The 14,035-nt window shown below is 34.8% G+C and overlaps 3 protein-coding genes across 4 annotated transcripts; 2 read left to right on the forward strand and 1 right to left on the reverse strand.

Annotated features, from left to right (window-relative positions):
• Nucleotides 1-57: 57 nt before the first annotated feature.
• LOC128875592 (probable peroxisomal acyl-coenzyme A oxidase 1) lies at nt 58-6,282 on the reverse strand. The gene is made up of 11 exons (XM_054121296.1): nt 5,835-6,282; nt 3,790-3,949; nt 3,547-3,715; nt 3,338-3,461; nt 2,787-2,906; nt 2,556-2,671; nt 2,168-2,337; nt 1,906-2,068; nt 1,487-1,830; nt 1,148-1,403; nt 58-993 (listed from the first exon to the last, which is right to left on the reverse strand). Exons 1-11 carry the CDS (start codon nt 5,962-5,964, stop codon nt 733-735), a joined length of 2,013 nt encoding a protein of 670 aa, XP_053977271.1. The 5' UTR covers nt 5,965-6,282; the 3' UTR covers nt 58-732.
• An 837-nt stretch (nt 6,283-7,119) lies between these two features.
• On the forward strand, nt 7,120-8,370 carry LOC128875598 (60S ribosomal protein L19). The gene is made up of 4 exons (XM_054121307.1): nt 7,120-7,170; nt 7,518-7,624; nt 7,714-7,877; nt 7,996-8,370. Exons 1-4 carry the CDS (start codon nt 7,166-7,168, stop codon nt 8,320-8,322), a joined length of 603 nt encoding a protein of 200 aa, XP_053977282.1. The 5' UTR covers nt 7,120-7,165; the 3' UTR covers nt 8,323-8,370.
• Nucleotides 8,371-8,824: 454 nt separating this feature from the next.
• On the forward strand, nt 8,825-13,868 carry LOC128875591 (translation initiation factor eIF-2B subunit delta). Of its 2 annotated transcripts, none has more exons than XM_054121294.1 (8): nt 8,825-8,963; nt 9,693-9,754; nt 10,212-11,454; nt 11,536-12,437; nt 12,511-12,638; nt 12,723-12,900; nt 12,972-13,152; nt 13,393-13,868. In XM_054121294.1, exons 2-8 carry the CDS (start codon nt 9,737-9,739, stop codon nt 13,599-13,601), a joined length of 2,859 nt encoding a protein of 952 aa, XP_053977269.1. In that variant the 5' UTR covers nt 8,825-8,963; nt 9,693-9,736; the 3' UTR covers nt 13,602-13,868. The 2 variants fall into 2 exon arrangements, with proteins under 2 accessions (XP_053977269.1, XP_053977270.1); XM_054121295.1 differs by having other exon boundaries at nt 8,847-9,074.
• The last annotated feature ends 167 nt before the right edge of the window (nt 13,869-14,035 follow it).

Raw genomic sequence — 14,035 nt, forward strand, 5'->3', positions numbered from 1 at the left:
CGGCTGTTATTCCCTCTTGAAACATACAGAGGCTCGAGAATGCGTACAACGATGGCATTATTTGCGAGCAGTCTTGTCGACAACTTTATTAAATTGCAAAAAGTACATAGAAAATATCTTTTCTTTATAAAATCTTTAAAATATTCTTCTCGCGGAATGTTCAAGCATTCCTAAAAAAAAAAATCCCTCTTAACAATAAAAATCACTTCTGGAAATCCTTCACAATTCTTGCGATAACAATATTGCGATTTTTTTCAAACTATTTACAATACTCTGCAAAGGTCGTAGAAAAATATATTTCTGAACTCTTTTTATCGCGATTATAAACGTTACACCATTACCATACCCCGATTTGATATGAGTATTTGATGTAAATCGTAACGAGCCACCTAAGTTAGTTCCTGTACTAACTATTAACGTTAACTTCACTGTAAGGCAACATAAGTTTCTTGTTTCAAAAGATAAAAAATGGCTTGCTACGACTATATTGAACACAGATTTTAATACAAACATTTCAATCATTCTTACTGACTTAGTACCAACATGTGACACGAGTTTACAAGTACTTCGAAAAGTATTATTTAAAAATGACGGAAGAAGTATGGAAGAATTGTCAAAGTATTAATAGCTAGGTACGTAGGGCAGTAATTTGATCAGGTGGCTGTATTTCGTTGAAACCTTTACGAGTAGATAGAGAGAAATTCAGAAGGAGATCCACAAAGGTAAATTGCACTACAAATTGCTCTTAAGGAACGGTTTCAAATATTTATGAAAAGACTCGTTCACGCTCTCCTGATTCAGTGGACTTTTCATAGCCTCAGCGAACAACCGTTCATAAACGTTACCGTCATATGCTCCTAACGCAGAGTTAAGGATCTCGTCACGGATGTCGAATCCGTCGACGATACCTACGGCATTTGGACGGATCAATGCCAATAATTCTTCTAGTCGTGCCTGAACTGAGGGGACATCTTCGTTTGTCAAGGAAGAAAACTGCGAAGAAGTAAATTGTATCGATTAAAATAACAAAGACTTTAAACAATACTTTCTAGAACACTCTAATACAATTATATATATATATGGTCCCTTAAATACTTACTTAAGACACGAAATGTGTCTTATTTAATTGCTTGTATTTAAAACTCACTTGAAGGAAGTCACCGAGGCGTTGCAGTACCCAGTAGACAGCGTACAACTCACAGAGATATTGCAAAACAATGCGTAGCTCTTTGGACACTGAGACAAATTCTTTAACGGATTCAGCGAATCTCATTACTATAAACGCTCGACAATGAGCCTCTGCGCCACGTGATAATTCTATGCTAGTTTGGTTCCAAGCGTCCTCCGGGGACACTCCGTTGCGTATTCTGCGATCCATATTCTCCGTCGCCAAACGAATTTTTCTACGATAAAAAATGATTTAAACGAAATTGAATGAAATTAAACGCGAGAATGAGTAATTTTTGTTAGAGTTAGTAGAAATTACCCTGCAGCGACTTCTTGGTGAGCCTTGATAATGCGATCCAAATTAATCTTCCAAGATTGTTTTTTGATTCCTTTAGAAAAGACCGCAAGGTACTGTATCGTCTCTGGTAAATTGTGACCTTCGCGGGCCTGTTTCCAGGATTTCACTAAATATCTAGCCGTCTGTAACAGTAGAACAGTATTCTCCCCTTCATAGGTACAGACAGCAGTGACTAAACCGTAAGTCGCTGGAAGATTGCTGGAATCCATGTATCCATGTCCACCGCAAGCCAATCGCACTTGCTCCACTCCAGTGGCTGCATCCGAAGATGCAACAGCTTTAAGGCAACACGACAGAGCATGCAACTGAAACGGAACATTAGAATCGTTAGAAAACGGTAGCTGAAAATATTGACGATTAAAAGAAGTAAATTTATGCACCTCGGGTAATTTGTCTAAATCACCGTGATCCAACTCGGCAACTACTGTATTATACATGTCCCAAATCCAACTCGCGGCCAGTCGAAACGCTATGCACGCAGCTATATGGGGAAATATTTTGTATTGTTGCGTTACGTAATTAATAATTTGTACTTCAGGCTCACTAAAAGAATGGCAGAGCAAATATCAGTATAGTAGCAAGGACTTTCGAAAGTGTCGAGTAATAAGTTTATTTAACGAATGTTTTTCTTAATTTACTTACTCTGGATTTATTTGACATTGACGTCTAATTGCGCTGTATCTAGTTGCAATCGTGACTGCTTTCGCTAAGTAACTCGCAATGTCGAAAACCAGTACTACTCGAACGAACATCATTGTACCGTAATTTAATTTATCGCTTAACGCTTTTACGTATGTACCATCTTCTAATACCTATACAAAAAGTACAGCATAATAATAGGAGAAGGTAATTGAAAGAAATGAGAAAAAAAGAAAAGAATATTATGTATATGTATATAAAAGAAATCATAATGTATTTAAAAAAAAAAAAAATTATCATTCGTTAGTCATTCATGATAACAAAGTAATGTAAAAATATAAAGTACTTCTTACAAGTATATCGTGAAAGCGAATGTTACTTTCTCTTTTACCTGAGAATTTCTCATCAGCATGTTTTCACGAGGTATTCTGACATTCTCGAACCCGAGAAAGCCGTTGTTAGTTCCGTTCATTCCCAACTTCGTACCAATCTCGCCAATTTTAATGCCTGCAAAATAGGTAAACATTAATGTAACTTTCTCAATTTCTAACGAAAACATATAAATTGATTTTCAACTGTAGTTTTGCTAAAAAAAAAAAAAAAATAGTAGTCTTGTTATCACCTGGCAATGGTTCGTGCGTATCTTCGTCTCTTAATTGCACGATGAATGGATGAATACCTTTGCATTCCCCTTGCGTGTACAATTGTGCAACTATTACTGCATAATTTGCAGTATGACCCACTGTAAATTAAGATGAAAACAAATGGTAATATTATAATTGTAATGATTTCTACAAAGAATATCGCATTTAAAAAGAAGTGGAAGGTAACAATTGCAGAGGACATAGCAATTATCGATAACATGAGAGTTAACAAAATATCGATGCTGGAATTATTTTAAATGAAAAGAAAAAAATTTGTATTGACTCTAAACATTTTTTAAATGTCCATAACAAAGTTCAAGTCAATTGATATTACTTCTGGAGATCTCAACAACAGTTTGAAAAAAGTTTTGTCAAGGGTAACAGGTCTAATATAATGATCTAAAGTGATAAATTTCGTATTTCAAAAATGTTAATTTTTAAGAAATGACTACATAATGCGATCCTTAGAAATTGCTTATAATTTCTACATCTTATAATATTATATATTCAGCATTTATTGTGTACTTACAGCCACCAGGCCACCATTTATAAGACGTTAAAGTTGGACTATTTAATATAAATTCTTTTGTATTAGGATCGTAAGTTGCTGTCGTTTCTAAACCTCTGATAAATGTCCCGTGACCAAGTTCAGTCTACAGTAGAAAAAACAGCGATATTAACTTTAATTATGATAATTATAACTTAATTCTCTCACTTATCAATATTAATATACCTCACCTGAGCATAAGTTCCAACAAGATTGGCATTCCAAGCTCTGGTTACCCAATATTCTTGCTGCTGCGTGGTTCCCTGCCCCATGACAGAAGGGAGAAACATGGCATAATGAACTACTGTCGGGTTTCCATCTTTCAATATAGCAGACCCAAACATTCCTCCTAAAACATGTCTGGAAAAATAATATTTAATAAGAATAGTATTGTTTGCTTCTGCCTCAACAGTTCACAATGTCAACAAGCTTACGAGAACAAATCCATTCCAGCATTTGCTGTCTTTTGCAACTCCCGCATCTTTTCCAGAACCTTGCAAGCTTTTCTAACTGCATCCTCGTAAATCTCTTTATGGCTCTTGTATCTCATTGGTACTTTATCCTGCAGTTCTGGATCACTTAGGAAATATTGTTCTAGAACAATATAGTTATATTACAGTAGTTGGAACATAAATGAGCTACAAACTGTAGTAGAAGGATAAAATTAAATGTTTCTAATAGTAAAGTTAAAATATTTAGTGCCAGATTCCAGTTTGAGGCATTACCATCAAGAGAGTCCCATTTTTCCAAATATCACATTAAACTGGATTTTGGCATTTCTTTTATTATTATATTGTATTTCTTTTTGTATTTTAATTGATATCATTTTTCTTGATAAACGTTTCCATCATTGTGAATTAATCTTTACGGGCGGATACGTCCGCCACAATCTAATCTGGATAAAATCAAGTCAGAACGTTACTCTTCAAAAACAGTACGTGATTCAACGATTATTAATATCAATTAAATTGAATCTATGCTCGTAACAACAACGAAAATAAAACTATGTAGTACGATCGACGCAATTTATCGATAATTACAGACAGAAGGTCGAGCTTCTAAATAGATGAAAACAAGTTCTCGCTTTCTCATTTCATCATTTATCGATTTATATGGAATATCGTGCAATTCTTACGACACTCGGATCGTGTCGTACTCGCATCATAGGAAGTGACAACGTCTGTTCGTAAAAAAACATTTGCGACAATTATTCAAGTATATGATACGGTCGTAAATTTACAAATGTTCTGCTTATCGCGAATTGTAAAAGCTTGCATAGCAAGTATACACAGAGATGACAATTATCGAACATTTTCTACGACGTGTCGATATATCCGTCAACGCGGAAGAACATGTCCCCAGAAATCCCATTACCTTACAAATGCGTCGTTGCTAAAGTTTCAATTTTTATATCTGTTGATATAAACCATAACTAAGTTTTATTGTTCATGAATTTTAATAAAAGTACCAATTAAATATGCCACTTACATATAAAATGCTTTTTTTTCCATTTATTATTACTATTTTTTTCATTATTTCAGATGTGATACTAAAATCCCGTATCATAATTTCGAACATAAAATTATATAAAAACAGTAATTTACGCGAATATTAAATTGGACTAATGATGCATTATTACGAATATCGATGGATATGGATATTCAACGCGATTGAACAAAAAATAACTTACTTTACTTTATTTATTTAGCTATATTGTATCGAATTTACATATATTCATTATATATGTACATATTCCACTGTATCTGCATATATTAATGTTTGAGAAATGTATTCTAGAATGTAGTTTAATACGGATGACTAATTGCGCATATTAATGTTTGAAAAATGTATTCTATATAGAATGCGCGGTATGCGCAATTAGTATTCATTCCTATTCATCAAGCATTGTATTTATGATAAAATCTCGATCATTGATGACTTTACAATCTTGAACATTTAAGCGTCGGTACAAATAGCGGAAAGAATTGAAAGTAGTTTTGAAAAACAGTTACGACAAAATTCATAAATAAAACATTTAAAAGTTTTTCGTTACAATTTTTCTGTTATTTCATTCATAAAAAACGATACAGTTGAACAAAATTACCATTATACTTTTCATCGATGCAAATAAAGAGGAGCGGAACGAGAAAAAGAATCTGCAAAAAATGCTTAGTAATGATATCTAATGACAGAAAAGAGTGAGAACAAGTCTGTCAGGGAAATGCTAAGAAAGACTTAAATGTCTAGTTGCGACAGTCTTTCGTTTATTATTTATTTTCCTTTGTTATCCACGGATAACTTTATCCTTTATCCTTTGGATAATCGAGAGTATTCGATGCGAATATCGATTCAATCTCACGACTGTGTGGAATAAACCGATAGACCGCTCGATATTTCTGGATCGATGTATGAAACGAGTTGTTGGACGATACTGCAAAGTATATAGAAGTACGCGAAAAGGGAGTTTCCGTTTAAATACCTCGTTCGCGACGTTCATGGGTCTTCTGTGGGCTGCCATCCAATATATAAGTTAATTCCTCAGGATCGAACGTGCACCTCTCCCTTTCGCGTAGCAGGTCCTTGTTTAGGGTCACTTTTTTCTGCTGCATCGTTGACGAATTATTTACACGCTGTCCACAGGGAAAAGTGTCACGCTAAGCTACGCATCTGCCGCACTGAACGTTAACTCAAATACGAGAGTTTATGACACTGTCGTTGCGTGTCACTTTTTGTAGTCAATACTGCACTATCAGTACAGATGAGCAGCTCAGACAAACCTACCGAGCAATGGGAACCTTTGCCCAGCTTTCGTGCCTATAATATCCATTCACTATTTCCTCCTGTCACTTCCAACGTTACCGATGCGTAGGTACACGTTGTACACTTAACCTGAGACCACAGACGCGTAGATAGATAGGCGTTCTCGTGGAATACTATCAAATACTATACGGAGATCATAGGACTCTCTACAACTCGGTATCTTGGAAATACTGTATAGTTCGGTGGTATTTAGTATAGTTGAGGGATTTAGACCTGTGGCTCCATCGGTGGGAAAATGACCAAGTTTGTAATGGAACAGTTTCTTATTGTCAACGGTAGATGGCGGTTAAGGTCTTTTTGTGGCGGAACAGAGTCCTACATTACCGACGGCACCCTATGTCTCACATCGGAGGAAATAAAATATAGTTGTTACTAGTAGTTACACCACGCGTCGAATTCGACTTACTTACTGTTCACGTGATAACGTTGTAACGCTTTGTACTCCTAAAATAATAAATTGTTTTGTTCTGTTAAACCTTCGGAGTTAGTTAATAATCATTGACGAAACCAAGTATCCATAGTTTTTGTACAAAGAGAGCAGCACATAGTAGTGCAAAGTACAACTTTGTATGTACGCACTTTAATCCAATAAACAAACAAACAAACAAACTAGTTAGTGGCGCTATCTAGCATAAACAGCGGGAACTATCTTCCCTACAAACTTGGGCGTTTTACCACCGATGGCGCCACCAATATTAAATTTGTCGAAAACTATTTTATCGACTTCAATGATTGAGATCTTGAATTGCATGAATTCAGTGGGATCTCAAATGATCATCAGATTCCAATAAAAATTAATTCTACATCTCTGTTGTATAAATGAACCACAGGTCATTTCCTTTTGTCTAATATTTACTGTGTACAGTAATGTACTTGTCGCATTTAAAATAGGTTCTGCTTCTTCGTTACTTCCGTCAAGTATCGATAAACAGGAAATGTAGCCCTCGCCATCTTGTTCTTCTTTATAAAGAAGGACTTGTAGACTCCGTCATGAGGTACGGACTGCCCCAAGATTTTTTGTTATATTTTGACAGTATTAATTTTAATTTCATTCGTATCACTTGCACATTCGAGTACAATATCTGTGCAATCGTAGAAATCCATTGTTTAGTCGTAAATACGGCGTTTCACGAGTTTTGTGTTGATAATTTGTTGACGGCTGACCACATGGTTCTCCGATCGAGTCCATGATTCGTTCATATATTAAACACTGTTTAACAAATCGTAGTTAGGTTTCATGAAAACGTCAAATTAAATATGCGTGAATAATAGTTAGACGAGACGAAGATATCTTTTACTGTTTAATTGTTCCCACAACATAACCTCATTTCGTTTGTTTCAGTTCTTTAAAGTTACAGAAGAGGCTGGCCGCCTCTGTTATGCGATGTGGCAGAAAGAAGGTCTGGTTGGATCCAAATGAAATCAACGAAATCGCGAATACGAATTCCCGTAAGTTTCTGGCTTGGAAAATGTGTATATCATCAGAGTATGCTGTGTTTTTTTTCTTAGTTGTGTACATTAGACTCATTTCTTTTAAGGACAAAGTATCAGGAAATTGATCAAGGATGGTCTTATCATTAAGAAACCAGTAGCTGTCCATTCCAGAGCACGTGTTCGGAAAAATACTGAAGCCAGACGTAAAGGACGTCATTGTGGTTTCGGTAAACGGAAAGGTACAGCCAATGCTCGTACTCCGCAGAAGGTAAATCAGAGTTTTCTGTAATTTTTTTCCATCGTTATGTTATATTTAAAACATTTCTTTACTATAAGCACAATGTTTTGATAGTTATCGGTAATATAATAAATGCTATTGGTTGCAGGATTTATGGATTCAAAGAATGAGAGTTCTCCGTCGACTCCTAAAAAAATACCGCGAAACAAAAAAGATCGACAGACATCTGTACCATTCACTGTACATGAAAGCCAAGGGTAACGTGTTCAAGAACAAGAGAGTCTTGATGGAATTCATTCACAAAAAGAAGGCTGAAAAAGCCAGAGCAGAGATGCTTTCTGACCAAGCTGAAGCACGTCGTACTAAGGTCAGGGAGGCACGTAAACGTAGGGCGGAACGTATTGCTACGAAGAAACAAGAACTGCTGCAATCTTACCAGCGCGAGGACGAAGCAGCGGCAGCGCAGAAAAAGTGATTTAGAGATCGTCTCAATTATTGTATAAATAAAATATAAAATAACAAACTGTTGTTTTCTCATTGAAACCTACTGACGAACATGCTTGTTCCAAAAGAAAGATAAAATAGAAAATTTTGATCACAAATGTAAGGAAATGAAACTAATTTGTGATCAATCTGTTTTATTTTTTTTCTCTCGTAGCACTTCAACAATCTTCAGTAAATTTATGGTAAATATATCCAGGAAATAGTAGACTACATGAATTTCTTTTTTCCCTCTAGGAACGTGTATTTTATTTTTTGTAATAGTTAATAATTACTAACTACTACTAGACCTTGAAAACTTATAAGAGAAAAACAAACTGAACACTTCCTCTTTCAGTTACGATTTATTTTTGTATTTTCATAAATATTCCAACATAATTTTAAATCTACATTTTACGAAACATTTTATATACAATAAACTGTAAAAATATAGATCAAATTAAATTGTTGATCTCCAAAATTAATTTATAATTGTACCCGTAGATGGAAGCATTGTTAATTCGTAGGACATGGCGAGAAAACATGGTAGCGACTAAAAATTAAATAAAAGTAAATGAATATTATTCTCTCCCGACGCACAGTGTTAGTGTATATATATTTATTACAGAATTAAAGGTACTTATCCTACACATGAAGTACTTCGTCAAGACATTGTTTAATTGCAATTTTCATTAAACATAAGGAGCTCATTGTAGGGTTAGAAAAAAAAAGTACGATACTTATAAAGTGAGTTGAAAATATTTAAACGTATCGTATTGTTTTTGTAAAAATTGTTCGTTAAATTGTGTAAATATACATATTTGTAGGGAGTAATTTTTATATGCTGACAATAAATCTGACGTGACAATGAATGTTGTTTTGAAACATATTTTATAGAATTTAAATTATATGATCACATTATTTTTAAAAATGTTAGTCACGGTATATACATAGTCAAATTTTTCCATTATGCAATTAGCAACGTTTCCATTAATGTCACTTATGGTAGTACACATTGTTAGAATCATAAGAATAATCATTTCTTTAACAATGAAATCATGTAAAAATTGCATCATAATGCAATGTCTTTATGGTTGCATAAAGACATGAAACAGTGAGGACGCTTAAAACTTTGCTTTGTAGCAGTTATGTGTAACATTGTGAATTTCAGAAGTCTTTACATAGAACTATATTTTAAGAATGAACTATGTGTCATCTATAGCAAATATATAATACAAAATATACAGCAAAACATAACAGCTGACAGAGCAGTTGAATATTGATATACTTTAAAAATAGAATTTTTTTAAGAAAAGCATTCAAAATAAAGTATTTGAATTGTTAAAGTCACATTCGTGTTCCCAGCTGGACTGTACGTATGTCCGTGACTGAGAACTGATACAGTGACGATGGATCAGGAGGAACATGTCCGTAACTATTTGCACATTTCAAATTAATATCAGAATTTTTGATTCTGTTCTTTTTCTCTTGTAAGATTACTTTCTTTGTTACTTAATACTTCTAAAAAGCTAATTAAACTTATTGTTTTATATGGTTTTATCTGTTGCATGTTAGAAACATCTTTACATCACGTTATTAATCTCTAGCTGGAACATTATTTTTAATTTACATTTCTTACATTTTAATATACTTTGTGCTTTGCATTTTTTTCCATTATTGTTTAAAGAGATGATAATTTAATGATTCAACGTAGGTTTAATTATTTCATGTAATTTCATGTAATTGTATATTTATTTAATGCTTTCGAATCAAATTATTTTTTATTTTAATTTATTTCATCTGCTGGTATCATATATTTCATCTTGTATATATAACATAAAAAACTAGTCATAGCATTGTATTAAAGTAACAATATTGTTTTAGTTAGCAGAACAAAGTCAGCAAAAATTCTTCACACGTTCCACAGCAAGACATCTTCGTAGAAAGCGATTACATGATGCTCGTAGAGCTGAGAAGCAAGAAGAGTGTTTAATTCATGGTTCAAATGTTAAGTTCAATCAAGAATTCATCATAGAGAGAGATACTGACCAACCAGAACTTATAACAAAGTCGAAAGCTCGTAGATTACAAAAAAGAAGTAAAACACAGGTGCTTCAAAATTGTTGTTCGTTTTGTGAATCGTATTGTAGAAACTCTTTGCCCGTTATCGAAACTGTCGATGATCAAGACGTCGCTGAAAAGGATTTACAGGACGTAAAAACGATAACAAAGTCCAAAGCTCGCAGATTGCGGAAGAAGAATAAAAGCAAATTGGTGCAAAACACCTGTTCTTTTTGTTACGATACCTATTCCCCTATTGATCCGATTTTGTTGAAGTATATTAAAACGGCAGATTACGATTCAGTTTCCTGTGCCAAATTGGACACAGATGTTACCAATAATCTTAAACAAAACTACAAATTAGAGAAAGCTATTGAAGCACAAGTCTGTCACGAACAGTATGACAAGAAATTAGAGCAAACGGAATTGATACCAGAGAACGTACGATTGCAAGAAAATTGTTCGGAATTATCTTGTTTGTCCAGATCACCTGGACTATGCAAGTTCGAAAATGAAGTACAAATTTATCACGAAAAACATGACAAGGATACAAAAGATCTAGTACTTACGACCGAATTAAAACAGAAGATAGTAGAAACGATTCAAACGAAAATCAATTACACAAAAGAAGATACAAAATTGCAGAAACAAGGAACACAGGAATTCGATGATTTGGAACGTTCGTGTAATGTGTGCAATTGTCTCGAAGAAATAAATCTTGTGAAGCTTCTAAAACATGTAGAATATGAGGAAATACTCGAGGCCGTGAAGCGTTTAGAATTTACCGATTCCCCTCAAATCAATCTTCAAACTTTTGCACAAGAAAATACTCAGCTATTTTCCAATAATATCGAACCACAAGATGAAAGTTTAGTTATAACAAAAAATAGAGAGAGTACCAATCCCATTAAGGAACAATCAGAAACTGAATCAGTTTTAAATTCTGATTCCACGATTACACAAAATTATTTGTCTAACTTGAACTCTTTTCAAGAAGGTGTAACTACTAAAGAGGAAGTATCTTCTGAGCGAGATATCGATAGATTATCAAATACATTTTCTCTTGGTAGGTATTCATAAAATATTTGATTATTAAACTCGTATTATTTACTGTTGTTATATATAATATTATTATTGGTTTTCATAGAGAGCACTGAACCCGATAAATCAGGAATTGCACCTTCGTTGACCTCGTCAGGATCGATTACAGTAACCGACAATAAGATGAACGTCTCAGAGAAGACGAGAGAAGAAGTGAAAGCTGAACGCGAAGCAAAGAAAGCCGCCAAGGCACTTGCCAAATTAAAAGGCAAGAACCCCAAGGCACAAGATACCTCGAACAATAAACTTGCAGACCCTGATAGTACCAAAAGTAGCGAGACATCGGAAAGAACAACCAATGAAAAGACTCAACTTCAAAAAAAAACATCAGTAACCAACAAAACCTCGAACTCGTGTACAAAAAGTGTACCGTCGGAAGTGAATGATGAAGGGAAAAGCAAAGCGGAATTACGCGCTGAAAGAAGAGCTAAGCAGGAGGCACAAAGAGCAGCCAAGCAGCAACAGTTACTACAGAAAAATAAAGTAAACAGCAAAGAAACTGATGATAGCGCGCATGTAACAAAAGGCACAGTTCAAACAGATGCAAAGAAAATTGTAACGCCTAAGAAAACTATTCAGAAAGATAACACGCATGAAATAAATCTGTTTAAACATTTGTACCATGAAAGAGAGAAGGCTATCGTCGATGTTCCTTCTGTTAATTCAAAGATACACCCAGTGATAGTCAGACTTGGTACACAGTACGCAAAGAAGGTAATCGTTGGCAGCAATGCGAGATGCGTCGCGCTTTTGGCCGCTGTTAAGAGACTCATTCAGGATTTCGAGCGACCATCTCAGGCTGATTTCATTAGAGGTTTAGAAGCCAGCTTACAAGAATCTGTCGCGTACTTGCATCACTGTAGACCCTTGGCTGTCTCGATGCAGAACGCATTGAGACATTTGAAGCGCCAGATGACACAGTTCTCTTCTGTATCGTCGGATGCTGATGTATGTAATGCTATTTTAACATTAAAGCTATGGTCAATTTGACTTTTGACGATATTTCGTGAATATCTTTCAGGCGAAGAGCAAATTAAGTAGTGGAATCGATACTTATATTCAGGAACAAATACAACTTGCCGACAAGGCAATATCTATAACTATTCAGACAAAAATATCCAACGGAGACGTTATTTTGACGTATGGCTAGTAAGTGTCCGTGTATCTTTAAGAGGGTGTAGGACTCCACGAATAGTTTTTTATATTTTTAATTAAAATTCATATTGCTTCCAGCTCGTCTTTGATACATAAAATCCTATTAGATGCGCATATAGCTGGTAAACAGTTTCGCGTCGTCGTGGTCGATGGAAGACCATGGCTAGAAGGGAAGGAACAGCTCAGGCGTTTAACGAAGCACGGTATCGAATGCTCCTATATTTTGATCAATGCGTTGAGTTACGTGATGCCAGAAGTAAGTATTAAAGCGACAGTTTGCTTTATTCTGATCAATTTCATGTGTCTACTAATTCGTTAATCGTCCAGGTAAGTAAAGTCTTCCTTGGTGCTCACGCCATATTGGCTAATGGTGCTGTAATGTCCAGAGTTGGCACTGCTCAAGTAGCCCTGATGGCGAAAGCCTTCAATATTCCGGTTTTAGTAGCCTGCGAGACCCACAAGTCTTGTGAACGCGTACAAACGGATTCTATCGTCTACAATGAGCTAGGTGAGCAGTTTTACATTTTCTTCTCAGTGCTATTGTACTAACAACATTTCTACTCTTGCAATGATTATCTAGTCTTAAATTAATTATAATCATCGCTGATAGCTTTAAGCCTTTGATTTGCTTTAGTTTTTCAAAAATGTGGTGAGTATAAAACTATTTTCTGTGTTATATTCTACTCTCATTCTGTATAACTGACTGTATAAATGAATTAATCGCTTCAAATTGCGTTCCCTATTTTAGGCAACGCGAACGAACTCGCGCAGGGCAACGGGCTCGACGCGAAGAAATCTTTGCTGGCTAATTGGAAGACCAAGAAGTCGTTGAATCTTTTAAACATTACCTACGACGTTACACCAGCTGACCTGGTGACAGCTGTTGTTACGGAATTAGCGATTTTACCGTGCACCAGCGTTCCTGTGATTTTACGAATTAAACCTACCGAGATTTAAATCTCGCAGTGCTGAAACGTATTCCTCGTTGTATGATACTCGTGTTCGAATGAAATTCGCCGCGATAATTGTATTCCTTACATGTACGTCAAATTTATTTTAGCTAAAAACTCGAGATTGTATTGCAGAGCTACGAAGACATGTATCGCGTTTTTCCTTTTTTTTTATTTATGTCCTTAAATAAATCGATACACGTATTATTTTTATTATTATTATTGTTGTATATTACGTTATGTACTTCAAAATAAATTCGTGAAAAGCAAACTCTCTGTACAGTGTAATGGTTATGATGAAATAATTAAGCACATTAATAAATCGAATCAATTAAAAACAAACTCTATACATGTATTTATGTCCTCATAAACTTGAACTAATATCATGTACGTTTTACGTTTTTAGAATGAAGAGTGTAACCATCTTGTGGTGGAAAGGTC

The sequence above is a fragment of the Hylaeus volcanicus genome, chromosome 4 (genome assembly GCF_026283585.1).
Source record: "Hylaeus volcanicus isolate JK05 chromosome 4, UHH_iyHylVolc1.0_haploid, whole genome shotgun sequence".
In the NCBI taxonomy this organism is placed as follows: Eukaryota; Metazoa; Arthropoda; class Insecta; order Hymenoptera; family Colletidae; genus Hylaeus; species Hylaeus volcanicus.

Excerpts from the sequence above, each read along its gene's own strand:
- LOC128875592 (XM_054121296.1), bottom strand. The coding sequence starts at position 5,964 with ATGCAGCAGAAAAAAGTGACCCTAAACAAGGACCTGCTACGCGAAAGG. Across the intron at positions 3,716-3,789 it reads GCTGGAATGGATTTGTTCTC|ACATGTTTTAGGAGGAATGT; the intron begins GTAAGCTTGTTG and ends TTATTTTTCCAG. Across the intron at positions 1,831-1,905 it reads ATTTAGACAAATTACCCGAG|TTGCATGCTCTGTCGTGTTG; the intron begins GTGCATAAATTT and ends GTTCCGTTTCAG.
- LOC128875598 (XM_054121307.1), top strand. Across the intron at positions 7,625-7,713 it reads AATCGCGAATACGAATTCCC|GACAAAGTATCAGGAAATTG; the intron begins GTAAGTTTCTGG and ends ATTTCTTTTAAG. Across the intron at positions 7,878-7,995 it reads ATGCTCGTACTCCGCAGAAG|GATTTATGGATTCAAAGAAT; the intron begins GTAAATCAGAGT and ends TATTGGTTGCAG.
- LOC128875591 (XM_054121294.1), top strand. Across the intron at positions 12,901-12,971 it reads TGAGTTACGTGATGCCAGAA|GTAAGTAAAGTCTTCCTTGG; the intron begins GTAAGTATTAAA and ends TTAATCGTCCAG. Across the intron at positions 13,153-13,392 it reads TATCGTCTACAATGAGCTAG|GCAACGCGAACGAACTCGCG; the intron begins GTGAGCAGTTTT and ends TCCCTATTTTAG.